At 48.2% G+C, this 15,380-nt stretch overlaps 1 protein-coding gene across 1 annotated transcript in view; it reads right to left on the reverse strand.

Annotated features, from left to right (window-relative positions):
* Positions 1–15,380, reverse strand: part of LOC116359260 (CUB and sushi domain-containing protein 3-like) — a 547,528-nt gene that overhangs the window by 151,431 nt on the left and 380,717 nt on the right. Inside the window, 1 exon segment of the mRNA XM_031811826.1 lies at positions 10,239–10,352. Within this exon segment, the coding sequence (XP_031667686.1) occupies positions 10,239–10,352 (114 nt within the window).

Below are 15,380 nucleotides of genomic sequence, written 5' to 3' on the forward strand. Positions count from 1 at the left end.
GTGATGTTAGAGGTCAGAGTGATGTTAGAGGACAGAGAGGACAGAGTGATGTTAGAGGACAGAGAGGACAGAGTGATGTTAGAGGACAGAGAGGACAGAGTGATGTTAGAGGACAGAGTGATGTTAGAGGTAAGAGTGATGTTAGAGGTCAGAGAGGACAGAGTGATGTTAGAGGACAGAGTGATGTTAGAGGACAGAGAGGACAGAGTGATGTTAGAGGACAGAGTGATGTTAGAGGACAGAGGTGATGTTAGAGGACAGAGAGGACAGAGTGATGTTAGAGGTCAGAGAGGACAGAGTGATGTTAGAGGACAGAGAGGACAGAGTGATGTTAGAGGACAGAGTGATGTTAGAGGACAGAGTGATGTTAGAGGTCAGAGAGGACAGAGTGATGTTAGAGGTCAGCGTGATGTTAGAGGACAGAGTGATGTTAGAGGGCAGAGTGATGTTAGAGGACAGAGTGATGTTAGAGGACAGAGAGGACAGAGTGATGTTAGAGGACAGAGTGATGTTAGAGGACAGAGAGGACAGAGTGATGTTAGAGGACAGAGTGATGTTAGAGGACAGAGTGATGTTAGTGGACAGAGTGATGTTAGAGGACAGAGTGATGTTAGAGGACAGAGTGATGTTAGAGGTCAGAGAGGACAGAGTGATGTTAGAGGACAGAGTGATGTTAGAGGACAGAGTGATGTTAGAGGACAGAGTGATGTTAGATGTCAGAGTGATGTTAGAGGACAGAGAGGACAGAGTGATGTTAGAGGACAGAGTGATGTTAGAGGACAGAGAGGACAGAGTGATGTTAGAGGACAGAGTGATGTTAGAGGACAGAGTGATGTTAGAGGACAGAGTGATGTTATGAGGACAGAGAGGACAGAGTGATGTGAGAGGACAGAGTGATGTTAGAGGACAGAGTGATGTTAGAGGACAGAGAGGACAGAGTGATGTTAGTGGACAGAGTGATGTTAGAGGTCAGAGAGGACAGAGTGATGTGAGAGGACAGAGTGATGTTAGAGGACAGAGAGGACAGAGTGATGTTAGTGGACAGAGTGATGTTAGAGGTCAGAGAGGACAGAGTGATGTTAGAGGTCAGAGGGATGTTAGTGGACAGAGTGATGTTAGAGGACAGAGTGATGTTAGAGGACAGAGTGATGTTAGAGGACAGAGAGGACAGAGTGATGTTAGAGGACAGAGTGATGTTAGTGGACAGAGAGGACAGAGTGATGTTAGAGGACAGAGAGGACAGAGTGATGTTAGAGGACAGAGAGGACAGAGTGATGTTAGAGGACAGAGTGATGTTATGAGGACAGAGAGGACAGAGTGATGTTAGAGGACAGAGAGGACAGAGTGATGTTAGAGGACAGAGTGATGTTAGAGGACAGAGTGATGTTAGAGGACAGAGAGGACAGAGTGATGTTAGAGGACAGAGTGATGTTAGAGGACAGAGAGGGACAGAGTGATGTTAAAGGACAGAGGACAGAGTGATGTTAGAGGACAGAGTGATGTTAGAGGACAGAGTGATGTTAGAGGACAGAGATGACAGAGTGATGTTAGAGGACAGAGTGATGTTAGAGGACAGAGAGGACAGAGTGATGTTAGAGGACAGAGTGATGTTAGAGGACAGAGAGGACAGAGTGATGTTAGAGGGCAGAGTGATGTTAGAGGTCAGAGAGGACAGAGTGATGTTAGAGGTCAGAGTGATGTTAGAGGACAGAGTGATGTTAGAGGACAGAGAGGTCAGAGTGATGTTAGAGGACAGAGAGGACAGCGTGATGTTAGAGGACAGAGTGATGTTAGAGGACAGAGTGATGTTAGAGGACAGAGAGGACAGAGTGATGTTAGAGGACAGAGTGATGTTAGAGGACAGAGAGGACAGAGTGATGTTAGAGGGCAGAGTGATGTTAGAGGTCAGAGAGGACAGAGTGATGTTAGAGGTCAGAGAGGACAGAGTGATGTTAGAGGACAGAGAGGACAGAGTGATGTTAGAGGACAGAGTGATGTTAGAGGACAGAGAGGTCAGAGTGATGTTAGAGGACAGAGAGGACAGAGTGATGTTAGAGGACAGAGTGATGTTAGAGGTCAGAGATGACAGAGTGATGTTAGAGGACAGAGTGATGTTAGAGGACAGAGTGATGTTAGAGGACAGAGTGATGTTAGAGGGCAGAGTGATGTTAGAGGACAGGGTGATGTTAGAGGTCAGAGATGACAGAGTGATGTTAGAGGACAGAGTGATGTTAGAGGTCAGAGAGGACAGAGTGATGTTAGAGGTCAGAGAGGACAGAGTGATGTTAGAGGACAGAGTGATGTTAGAGGACAGAGTGATGTTAGAGGTAAGAGTGATGTTAGAGGTCAGAGAGGACAGAGTGATGTTAGAGGACAGAGAGGACAGAGTGATGTTAGAGGACAGAGTGATGTTAGAGGACAGAGTGATGTTAGAGGACAGAGAGGACAGAGTGATGTTAGAGGTCAGAGAGGACAGAGTGATGTTAGAGGACAGATAGGACAGAGTGATGTTAGAGGACAGAGTGATGTTAGAGGACAGAGTGATGTTAGAGGTCAGAGAGGACAGAGTGATGTTAGAGGACAGAGTGATGTTAGAGGACAGAGAGGACAGAGTGATGTTAGAGGACAGAGTGATGTTAGAGGACAGAGAGGACAGAGTGATGTTAGAGGACAGAGTGATGTTAGAGGACAGAGTGATGTTAGAGGGCAGAGTGATGTTAGAGGACAGAGTGATGTTAGAGGTCAGAGAGGACAGAGTGATGTTAGAGGACAGAGTGATGTTAGAGGACAGAGAGGACAGCGTGATGTTAGAGGACAGAGTGATGTTAGAGGACAGAGAGGACAGAGTGATGTTAGAGGTCAGAGAGGACAGAGTGATGTTAGAGGACAGAGAGGACAGAGTGATGTTAGAGGACAGAGTGATGTTAGAGGACAGAGTGATGTTAGAGGACAGAGAGGTCAGAGTGATGTTAGAGGACAGAGTGATGTTATGAGGACAGAGAGGACAGAGTGATGTTAGAGGACAGAGAGGACAGAGTGATGTTAGAGGACAGAGAGGACAGAGTGATGTTATGAGGACAGAGAGGACAGAGTGATGTTAGAGGACAGAGAGGACAGAGTGATGTTAGAGGACAGAGAGGACAGAGTGATGTTAGAGGACAGAGTGATGTTATGAGGACAGAGAGGACAGAGTGATGTTAGAGGACAGAGAGGACAGAGTGATGTTAGAGGACAGAGTGATGTTAGAGGACAGAGAGGACAGAGTGATGTTAGAGGACAGAGTGATGTTAGAGGACAGAGTGATGTTAGTGGACAGAGTGATGTTAGAGGACAGAGTGATGTTAGAGGACAGAGTGATGTTAGAGGACAGAGTGATGTTAGTGGACAGAGTGATGTTAGAGGACAGAGTGATGTTAGAGGACAGAGTGATGTTAGAGGACAGAGAGGACAGAGTGATGTTAGAGGACAGAGAGGACAGAGTGATGTTAGAGGACAGAGAGGACAGAGTGATGTTAGAGGACAGAGTGATGTTAGAGGACAGAGAGGACAGAGTGATGTTAGAGGATAGAGTGATGTTAGAGGACAGAGAGGACAGCGTGATGTTAGAGGACAGAGAGGACAGAGTGATGTTAGAGGTCAGAGTGATGTGAGAGGACAGAGAGGACAGAGTGATGTTAGAGGACAGAGTGATGTTAGAGGACAGAGTGATGTGAGAGGACAGAGTGATGTTAGAGGACAGAGAGGACAGAGTGATGTTATGAGGACAGAGTGATGTTAGAGGACAGAGTGATGTTAGAGGACAGAGTGATGTTATGAGGACAGAGATGACAGAGATGACAGAGTGATGTGAGCCCTGGGGCCCTGGGGCTGTGACTGGGGCTGTGGCTGGGGCTGTGACTGGGGCTGTGACTGTGACTGGGGCTGTGACTGGGGCTGTGACTTGGGCTGTGACTGGGGCTGTGACTGTGGGTGTGACTGTGGTTGGGGCTGTGACTGGGTGTGACTGGGGCTGTGACTGTGGCTGGGGCTGTGACTTGGGCTGTGACTGGGGCTGTGACTGGGGCTGTGACTTGGGCTGTGACTGGGTCTGTGACTGTGACTGTGGGTGTGACTGTGGTTGGGGCTGTGACTGTGGGTGTGACTGTGGGTGTGACTGTGACTGTGGGTGTGACTGTAGTTGGGGCTGTGACTGTGGGTGTGACTGTCGCTGGGGCTGTGACTGTGGATGTGACTCTGGCTGGGGCTGTGACTGTGACTGGGGCTGTGACTGTGGCTGGGGCTGTGACTTGGGCTGTGACTGTGGCTGGGGCTGTGACTTGGGCTGTGACTGGGGCTGTGACTGTGACTGGGGCTGTGACTGGGGCTGTGACTGGGGCTGTGACTTGGGCTGTGACTGGGTCTGTGACTGTGACTGTGGGTGTGACTGTGGTTGGGGCTGTGACTGTGGGTGTGACTGTGGGTGTGACTGTGACTCTGGGTGTGACTGTAGTTGGGGCTGTGACTGTGGGTGTGACTGTCGCTGGGGCTGTGACTGTGACTGGGGCTGTGACTCTGGCTGGGGCTGTGACTGTGACTGGGGCTGTGACTGTGGCTGGGGCTGTGACTTGGGCTGTGACTGTGGCTGGGGCTGTGACTGGGGCTGTGACTGGGGCTGGGCTGTGACTGGGGCTGTGACTGGGGCTGTGACTGGGGCTGTGACTGGGGCTGTGACTTGGGCTGTGACTGTGGGTGTGACTGTGACTGTCGCTGGGGCTGTGACTTGGGCTGTGACTGTGACTGGGGCTGTGACTGTGGATGTGACTGGGGCTGTGACTGGGGCTGTGACTGGGGCTGTGACTGGGGCTGTGACTTGGGCTGTGACTGGGGCTGTGACTGGGGCTGTGACTTGGGCAGTGACTGGGGCTGTGACTGAGGCTGTGACTGTGGGTGTGACTGGGGCTGTGACTGGGGCTGTGACTTGGGCTGTGACTGTGACTGGGGCTGTGACTGGGGCTGTGACTTGGGCTGTGACTGGGCTGTGACTGTGACTGGGCTGTGACTGTGACTGGGCTGTGACTGTGACTGGGGCTGTGACTGGGGCTGTGACTGGGGCTGTGACTGGGGCTGTGACTGGGGCTGTGACTGGGGCTGTGACTGTGACTGGGGCTGTGACTGTGACTTGGGCTGTGACTGTTTCCTGTTGGTGTGACTGTGACTGTGGGTGTGACAGCGCCTCAGGGTATAGAGTACCGGTTCACTGTGTTAGTTTTGTCCCTTGGTAGCACTACAAAATAAAAGCTGTTTTTATATCATCTCCTTTCTTAGTACAGGAGACAGATACCTTCTGATGGTTACTGTTTATATCATCTCCTTTCTTAGTGCAGGAGAGAGATACCTTCTGATGGTTACTGTTTATATCATCTCCTTTCTTAGTGCAGGAGACAGATACCTTCTGAATGGTTACTGTTTATATCATCTCCTTTCTTAGTACAGGAGACAGATACCTTCTGATGGTTACTGTTTATATCATCTCCTTTCTTAGTGCAGGAGACAGATACCTTCTGATGGTTACTGTTTATATCATCTCCTTTCTTAGTGCAGGAGACAGATACCTTCTGATGGTTACTGTTTATATCATCTCCTTTCTTAGTGCAGGAGACAGATACCTTCTGATGGTACTGTTTATATCATCTCCTTTCTTAGTGCAGGAGACAGATACCTTCTGATGGTTACTGTTTATATCATCTCTTTCTTAGTGCAGGGAGACAGATACCTTCTGATGGTACTGTTTATATCATCTCCTTTCTAGTGCAGGAGACAGATACCTTCTGATGGTTACTGTTTATATCATCTCCTTTCTTAGTGCAGGAGACAGATACCTTCTGATGGTTACTGTTTATATCATCTCCTTTCTTAGTGCAGGAGACAGATACCTTCTGATGGTTACTGTTTATTCATCTCCTTTCTTAGTGCAGGAGACAGATACCTTCTGATGGTTACTGTTTATATCATCTCCTTTCTTAGTGAGGAGACAGATACCTTCTGATGGTTACTGTTTATATCATCTCCTTTCTTAGTGCAGGAGACAGATACCTTCTGATGGTTACTGTTATATCATCTCCTTTCTTAGTGCAGGAGACAGATACCTTCTGATGGTTACTGTTTATATCATCTCCTTTCTTAGTGCAGGAGACAGATACCTTCTGATGGTTACTGTTTATATCATCTCCTTTCTTAGTGCAGGAGACAGATACTTCTGATGGTTACTGTTTATATCATCTCCTTTCTTAGTGCAGGAGACAGATACCTTCTGATGGTTACTGTTTATATCATCTCCTTTCTTAGTGCAGGAGACAGATACCTTCTGATGGTTACTGTTTATATCATCTCCTTTCTTAGTGCAGGAGACAGATACCTTCTGATGGTTACTGTTTATATCATCTCCTTTCTTAGTACAGGAGACAGATACCTTCTGATGGTTACTGTTTATATCATCTCCTTTCTAGTGCAGGAGACAGATACCTTCTGATGGTTACTGTTTATATCATCTCCTTTCTTAGTGCAGGAGACAGATACCTTCTGATGGTTACTGTACACATCATCACCTTTCTTAGTGCAGGAGACAGATACCTTCTGATGGTTACTGTTTATATCATCTCCTTTCTTAGTGCAGGAGACAGATACCTTCTGATGGTTACTGTTTATATCATCTCCTTTCTTAGTGCAGGAGACAGATACCTTCTGATGGTTACTGTTTATATCATCTCCTTTCTTAGTGCAGGAGACAGATACCTTCTGATGGTTACTGTTTATATCATCTCCTTTCCTAGTGCAGGAGACAGATACCTTCTGATGGTTACTGTTTATATCATCTCCTTTCTTAGTGCAGGAGACAGATACCTTCTGTGGTTTACTGTTTATATCATCTCCTTCTTAGTGCAGGAGACAGATACCTTCTGATGGTTACTGTTTATATCATCTCCTTTCTTAGTGCAGGAGACAGATACCTTCTGATGGTTACTGTTTATATCATCTCCTTTCTTAGTACAGGAGACAGATACCTTCTGATGGTTACTGTTTATATCATCTCCTTTCTTAGTGCAGGAGACAGATACCTTCTGATGGTTACTGTTTATATCATCTCCTTTCTTAGTGCAGGAGACAGATACCTTCTGATGGTTACTGTTTATATCATCTCCTTTCTCAGTACAGGAGGCAGATACCTTCTGATGGTGACTGTTTATATCATCTCCTTTCTTAGTGCAGGAGACAGATACCTTCTGATGGTTACTGTTTATATCATCTCCTTTCTTAGTGCAGGAGACAGATACCTTCTGATGGTTACTGTTTATATCATCTCCTTTCTTAGTGCAGGAGACAGATACCTTCTGATGGTTACTGTTTATATCATCTCCTTTCTTAGTGCAGGAGACAGATACCTTCTGATGGTTACTGTTTATATCATCTCCTTTCTTAGTGCAGGAGACAGATACCTTCTGATGGTTACTGTTTATATCATCTCCTTTCTTAGTGCAGGAGACAGATACCTTCTGATGGTTACTGTTTATATCATCTCCTTTCTTAGTGCAGGAGACAGATACCTTCTGATGGTTACTGTTTATATCATCTCCTTTCTTAGTGCAGGAGACAGAATACCTTCCTGATGGTTACTGTTTATAATCATCTCCTTTCTCAGTGCAGGAGACAGATACCTTCTGATGGTTACTGTTTATATCATCTCCTTTCTCAGTACAGGAGACAGATACCTTCTGATGGTTACTGTTTATATCATCTCCTTTCTTAGTGCAGGAGACAGATACCTTCTGATGGTTACTGTTTATATCATCTCCTTTCTTAGTGCAGGAGACAGATACCTTCTGATGGTTACTGTTTATATCATCTCCTTTCTTAGTGCAGGAGACAGATACCTTCTGATGGTTACTGTTTATATCATCTCCTTTCTTAAGTGCAGGAGACAGATACCTTCTGATGGTTACTGTTTATATCATCTCCTTTCTTAGTGCAGGAGACAGATACCTTCTGATGGTTACTGTTTATATCATCTCCTTTCTTAGTAGCAGGAGACAGATACCTTCTGATGGTTACTGTTTATATCATCTCCTTTCTTAGTGCAGGAGACAGATACCTTCTGATGGTTACTGTTTATATCATCTCCTTTCTTAGTGCAGGAGACAGATACCTTCTGATGGTTACTGTTTATATCATCTCCTTTCTTAGTGACAGGAGACAGATACCTTCTGATGGTTACTGTTTATATCATCTCCTTTCTTAGTACAGGAGACAGATACCTTCTGATGGTTACTGTTTATATCATCTCCTTTCTTAGTGCAGGAGACAGATACCTTCTGATGGTTACTGTTTATATCATCTCCTTTCTTAGTGCAGGAGACAGATACCTTCTGATGGTTACTGTTTATATCATCTCCTTTCTTAGTGCAGGAGACAGAGACTTTAGGTTTATATCATCCTTCTTGCAGGAGACAGATACCTTCTGATGGTTACTGTTTATATCATCTCCTTTCTTAGTGCAGGAGACAGATACCTTCTGATGGTTACTGTTTATATCCTCTCCTTTCTTAGTGCAGGAGACAGATACCTTCTGATGGTTACTGTTTATATCATCTCCTTTCTTAGTGCAGGAGACAGATACCTTCTGATGGTTACTGTTTATATCATCTCCTTTCTTAGTGCAGGAGACAGATACCTTCTGATGGTTACTGTTTATATCATCTCCTTTCTTAGTGCAGGAGACAGATACCTTCTGATGGTTACTGTTTATATCATCTCCTTTCTTAGTGCAGGAGACAGATACCTTCTGATGGTTACTGTTTATATCATCTCCTTTCTTAGTGCAGGAGACAGATACCTTCTGATGGTTACTGTTTATATCATCTCCTTTCTTAGTGCAGGAGACAGATACCTTCTGATGGTTACTGTTTATATCATCTCCTTTCTTAGTGCAGGAGACAGATACCTTCTGATGGTTACTGTTTATATCATCTCCTTTCTTAGTGCAGGAGACAGATACCTTCTGATGGTTACTGTTTATATCATCTCCTTTCTTAGTGCAGGAGACAGATACCTTCTGATGGTTACTGTTTATATCATCTCCTTTCTTAGTACAGGAGACAGATACCTTCTGATGGTTACTGTTTATATCATCTCCTTTCTCAGTACAGGAGACAGATACCTTCTGATGGTTACTGTTTATATCATCTCCTTTCCTAGTGCAGGGAGACAGATACCTTCTGATGGTTACTGTTTATATCATCTCCTTTCTCAGTGCAGGAGACAGATACCTTCTGATGGTTACTGTACACATCAGCACCTTTCTCAGTACAGGAGACAGATACCTTCTGATGGTTACTGTACACATCAGCACCTTTCTCAGTACAGGAGGTAGGCATGTCTGATATAACGACAACACTTTCGATCCATATTGTTATTCTGACAACTAGCTTTCTTTCTTCGGGCCTTTTTTTTAAAGAGGTAATAGAACAGAAAGGTTAACGTTGCCAACAACAAAATGTGAAATGTTCAGGCAACAGAAATGAGCAGGAAAACATTTCAAGCTGATATAAAAACCAAAGATAGATTACGTCGACAGAGAGCTCAATATGTCTCCCCCGACTCTATACAGAAACGTCTACAGCGGACATCAACAAACAGAAGAATGAAATTGAATAAGAGGTCGAACCTATTTCTGTGAACTCTCTGTGCTTTATAGCCCAGGACAATGTGTCCTGTACTACGGCACCGTATTCCCTATACTGTGCATTACTTTTTACAGCAGAGACAAACGGTTATAAGAGGAATGTTGGAATTCTGAGTTTCAACTGTTCTGCCTTATTATTATTTGACCCTGCTGGTCATTTATGAACATTTGAACATCTTGGCCATGTTCTGTTATAATCTCCACCCGGCACAGCCAGAAGAGGACTGGCCACCCCACATAGCCTGGTTCCTCTCTAGGTTTCCTCCTAGGTTTTGGCCTTTCTAGGGAGTTTTTCCTAGCCACCGTGCTTCTACATCTGCATTGCTTGCTGTTTGGGGTTTTAGGCTGGGTTTCTGTACAGCACTTTGAGATATCAGCTGATGTAAGAAGGGCTATATAAATACATTTGACTTGATTTGATTTGAGTAATGTTTTCTGTTTAGAAGCTCTCTAGATCTATGACCCCTGGTCAAAAGCAGTGTACTACATAGGGGACGCCATTACAGATGCAGCCGATGCTAACCTTGGCAGAGAGGTGGAGGGCCGTCCATCTGGAGCCTCTCCCCCAGCCTGCACGTCAGGATCTCCGAGCCCAACAGGGTGAACCCTGGCAGGCACTGGTACCGGATAATGTCCCCTGGAGGAACCACACACACACACACACACACACACACACACACACACACACCACACACACACACACACACACACACACACACACACACACAGTCTTTCAGATAGGAGGCATAGACATCCCTAAACACCACCAGGCCTGGATTGATATAATCAGATGCCAGGTCAGCTCAGACAAGCACAGCTAAAGTATTTGAAATAAATCAAATACTATTTGAACCCAAGTCTGACGATACTGTAGCCGTCAAGATATTATCAAGATGGACACTGATGAAGAGCTGGGGTACCTTTAAAACAATCATATCATCGTATCTTGATGTTAGTTCATCACTTGGAAGGTACAGGGCCTTGCAAAAGTATTCAGAGAGCGTGTTACAAAGTGGGATTAACGTTGATTCATTTGTCGTTTTTGGAGATTTGGTTTTCATTTAACCAATGAGTGAGCGAGAAAAAGGCAGTTCTTGAACATGGGGTGAGACATTCTCACAAATTTGTAAATAAAGCCAGTTTGTTATTTAGAATACATTATTTGGGGCGGCAGGGTAGTGGTTAGAGTGTAGAGGTGGTAGGGTAGCCTAGTGGTTAGAGTGTAGAGGCGGCAGGGTAGCCTAGTGGTTAGAGTGTAGAGGAGGCAGGGTAGCCTAGTGGTTAGAGTGTAGAGGTGGTAGGGTAGCCTAGTGGTTAGAGTGTAGAGGCGGCAGGGTAGACTAGTGGTTAGAGTGTAGAGGCGGCAGGGTAGCCTAGTGGTTAGAGTGTAGAGGCGGCAGGGTAGTGGTTAGAGTGTAGAGGCGGTAGGGTAGCCTAGTGGTTAGAGTGTAGAGGCGGCAGGGTAGACTAGTGTTTAGAGTGTAGAGGCGGCAGGGTAGCCTAGTGGTTAGAGTGTAGAGGCGGCAGGGTAGTCTAGTGGTTAGAGTGTAGAGGAGGTAGGGTAGCCTAGTGGTTAGAGTGTAGAGGCGGCAGGGTAGCCTAGTGGTTAGAGTGTAGAGGCGGCAGGGTAGCCTAGTGGTTAGAGTGTAGAGGCGGCAGGGTAGCCTAGTGGTTAGAGTGTAGAGGCAGCAGGGTAGCCTAGTGGTTAGAGTGTAGAGGTGGCAGGGTAGTCTAGTGGTTAGAGTGTAGAGGTGGCAGGGTAGCCTAGTGGTTAGAGTGTAGAGGTGGCAGGGTAGCCTAGTGGTTAGAGTGTAGAGGTGGCAGGGTAGCCTAGTGGTTAGAGTGTAGAGGCGGCAGGGTAGCCTAGTGGTTAGAGTGTAGAGGTGGCAGGGTAGCCTAGTGGTTAGAGTGTAGAGGTGGCAGGGTAGTCTAGTGGTTAGAGTGTAGAGGAGGCAGGGTAGTGGTTAGAGTGTAGAGGCGGCAGGGTAGCCTAGTGGTTAGAGTGTAGAGGCGGCAGGGTAGCCTAGTGGTTAGAGTGTAGAGGTGGCAGGGTAGTCTAGTGGTTAGAGTGTAGAGGTGGCAGGGTAGCCTAGTGGTTAGAGTGTAGAGGTGGCAGGGTAGCCTAGTGGTTAGAGTGTAGAGGCGGCAGGGTAGCCTAGTGGTTAGAGTGTAGAGGTGGCAGGGTAGCCTAGTGGTTAGAGTGTAGAGGCGGCAGGGTAGCCTAGTGGTTAGAGTGTAGAGGCGGCAGGGTAGCCTAGTGGTTAGAGTGTAGAGGTGGCAGGGTAGCCTAGTGGTTAGAGTGTAGAGGCGGCAGGGTAGTGGTTAGAGTGTAGAGGCGGCAGGGTAGTGGTTAGAGTGTAGAGGCAGCAGGGTAGCCTAGTGGTTAGAGTGTAGAGGCGGCAGGGTAGCCTAGTGGTTAGAGTGTAGAGGCGGCAGGGTAGCCTAGTGGTTAGAGTGTAGAGGCGGCAGGGTAGCCTAGTGGTTAGAGTGTAGAGGTGGCAGGGTAGCCTAGTGGTTAGAGTGTAGAGGTGGCAGGGTAGTGGTTAGAGTGTAGAGGCAGCAGGGTAGCCTAGTGGTTAGAGTGTAGAGGTGGCAGGGTAGCCTAGTGGTTAGAGTGTAGAGGCGGCAGGGTAGCCTAGTGGTTAGAGTGTAGAGGTGGCAGGGTAGCCTAGTGGTTAGAGTGTAGAGGTGGCAGGGTAGTGGTTAGAGTGTAGAGGCAGCAGGGTAGCCTAGTGGTTAGAGTGTAGAGGTGGCAGGGTAGCCTAGTGGTTAGAGTGTAGAGGCGGCAGGGTAGCCTAGTGGTTAGAGTGTAGAGGTGGCAGGGTAGCCTAGTGGTTAGAGTGTAGAGGCGGCAGGGGTAGCCTAGTGGTTAGAGTGTAGAGGTGGCAGGGTAGCCTAGTGGTTAGAGTGTAGAGGTGGCAGGGTAGCCTAGTGGTTAGAGTGTAGAGGCGGCAGGGTAGCCTAGTGGTTAGAGTGTAGAGGAGGCAGGTAGCCTAGTGGTTAGAGTGTAGAGGAGGCAGGTAGCCTAGTGGTTAGAGTGTAGAGGTGGCAGGGGTAGCCTAGTGGTTAGAGTGTAGAGGTGGCAGGGTAGTCTAGTGGTTAGAGTGTAGAGGTGGCAGGGTAGCCTAGTGGTTAGAGTGTAGAGGTGGCAGGGTAGCCTAGTGGTTAGAGTGTAGAGGCGGCAGGGTAGTGGTTAGAGTGTAGAGGCGGCAGGGTAGCCTAGTGGTTAGAGTGTAGAGGCGGCAGGGTAGCCTAGTGGTTAGAGTGTAGAGGTGGCAGGGTAGCCTAGTGGTTAGAGTGTAGAGGCGGCAGGGTAGTGGTTAGAGTGTAGAGGCGGCAGGGTAGCCTAGTGGTTAGAGTGTAGAGGCGGCAGGGTAGCCTAGTGGTTAGAGTGTAGAGGTGGCAGGGTAGCCTAGTGGTTAGAGTGTAGAGGTGGCAGGGTAGCCTAGTGGTTAGAGTGTAGAGGCGGCAGGGTAGCCTAGTGGTTAGAGTGTAGAGGCGGCAGGGTAGCCTAGTGGTTAGAGTGTAGAGGTGGCAGGGTAGCCTAGTGGTTAGAGTGTAGAGGTGGCAGGGTAGTGGTTAGAGTGTAGAGGCAGCAGGGTAGCCTAGTGGTTAGAGTGTAGAGGTGGCAGGGTAGCCTAGTGGTTAGAGTGTAGAGGCGGCAGGGTAGCCTAGTGGTTAGAGTGTAGAGGTGGCAGGGTAGCCTAGTGGTTAGAGTGTAGAGGCGGCAGGGTAGCCTAGTGGTTAGAGTGTAGAGGTGGCAGGGTAGCCTAGTGGTTAGAGTGTAGAGGTGGCAGGGTAGTGGTTAGAGTGTAGAGGCAGCAGGGTAGCCTAGTGGTTAGAGTGTAGAGGTGGCAGGGTAGCCTAGTGGTTAGAGTGTAGAGGCGGCAGGGTAGCCTAGTGGTTAGAGTGTAGAGGTGGCAGGGTAGCCTAGTGGTTAGAGTGTAGAGGCGGCAGGGTAGCCTAGTGGTTAGAGTGTAGAGGTGGCAGGGTAGCCTAGTGGTTAGAGTGTAGAGGTGGCAGGGTAGCCTAGTGGTTAGAGTGTAGAGGCGGCAGGGTAGCCTAGTGGTTAGAGTGTAGAGGAGGCAGGTAGCCTAGTGGTTAGAGTGTAGAGGAGGCAGGTAGCCTAGTGGTTAGAGTGTAGAGGTGGCAGGGTAGCCTAGTGGTTAGAGTGTAGAGGCGGCAGGGTAGTGGTTAGAGTGTAGAGGCGGCAGGGTAGCCTAGTGGTTAGAGTGTAGAGGCGGCAGGGTAGTGGTTAGAGTGTAGAGGCGGCAGGGTAGCCTAGTGGTTAGAGTGTAGAGGCGGCAGGGTAGCCTAGTGGTTAGAGTGTAGAGGTGGCAGGGTAGCCTAGTGGTTAGAGTGTAGAGGTGGCAGGGTAGCCTAGTGGTTAGAGTGTAGAGGCGGCAGGGTAGCCTAGTGGTTAGAGTGTAGAGGCGGCAGGGTAGCCTAGTGGTTAGAGTGTAGAGGTGGCAGGGTAGCCTAGTGGTTAGAGTGTAGAGGTGGCAGGGTAGTCTAGTGGTTAGAGTGTAGAGGTGGCAGGGTAGTCTAGTGGTTAGAGTGTAGAGGTGGCAGGGTAGCCTAGTGGTTAGAGTGTAGAGGTGGCGGGGTAGCCTAGTGGTTAGAGTGTAGAGGCGGCAGGGTAGCCTAGTGGTTAGAGTGTAGAGGCGGCAGGGTAGCCTAGTGGTTAGAGTGTAGAGGCGGCAGGGGTAGCCTAGTGGTTAGAGTGTAGAGGTGGCAGGGTAGTCTAGTGGTTAGAGTGTAGAGGTGCAGGGTAGCCTAGTGGTTAGAGTGTAGAGGTGGCAGGGTAGCCTAGTGGTTAGAGTGTAGAGGCGGCAGGGTAGTGGTTAGAGTGTAGAGGCGGCAGGGTAGCCTAGTGGTTAGAGTGTAGAGGCGGCAGGGTAGCCTAGTGGTTAGAGTGTAGAGGTGGCAGGGTAGCCTAGTGGTTAGAGTGTAGAGGCGGCAGGGTAGTGGTTAGAGTGTAGAGGCGGCAGGGTAGCCTAGTGGTTAGAGTGTAGAGGCGGCAGGGTAGCCTAGTGGTTAGAGTGTAGAGGTGGCAGGGTAGCCTAGTGGTTAGAGTGTAGAGGTGGCAGGGTAGCCTAGTGGTTAGAGTGTAGAGGCGGCAGGGTAGCCTAGTGGTTAGAGTGTAGAGGCGGCAGGGTAGCCTAGTGGTTAGAGTGTAGAGGCGGCAGGGTAGCCTAGTGGTTAGAGTGTAGAGGCGGCAGGGTAGCCTAGTGGTTAGAGTGTAGAGGTGGCAGGGTAGCCTAGTGGTTAGAGTGTAGAGGTGGCAGGGTAGCCTAGTGGTTAGAGTGTAGAGGCGGCAGGGTAGCCTAGTGGTTAGAGTGTAGAGGTGGCAGGGTAGCCTAGTGGTTAGAGTGTAGAGGTGGCAGGGTAGCCTAGTGGTTAGAGTGTAGAGGTGGCAGGGTAGCCTAGTGGTTAGAGTGTAGAGGTGGCAGGGTAGTCTAGTGGTTAGAGTGTAGAGGTGGCAGGGTAGCCTAGTGGTTAGAGTGTAGAGGTGGCAGGGTAGCCTAGTGGTTAGAGTGTAGAGGTGGCAGGGTAGCCTAGTGGTTAGAGTGTAGAGGTGGCAGGGTAGCCTAGTGGTTAGAGTGTAGAGGTGGCAGGGTAGCCTAGTGGTTAGAGTGTAGAGGTGGCAGGGTAGCCTAGTGGT

This window comes from Oncorhynchus kisutch, unplaced genomic scaffold, assembly GCF_002021735.2.
Source record: "Oncorhynchus kisutch isolate 150728-3 unplaced genomic scaffold, Okis_V2 Okis02a-Okis13b_hom, whole genome shotgun sequence".
NCBI classification, from domain to species: Eukaryota; Metazoa; Chordata; class Actinopteri; order Salmoniformes; family Salmonidae; genus Oncorhynchus; species Oncorhynchus kisutch.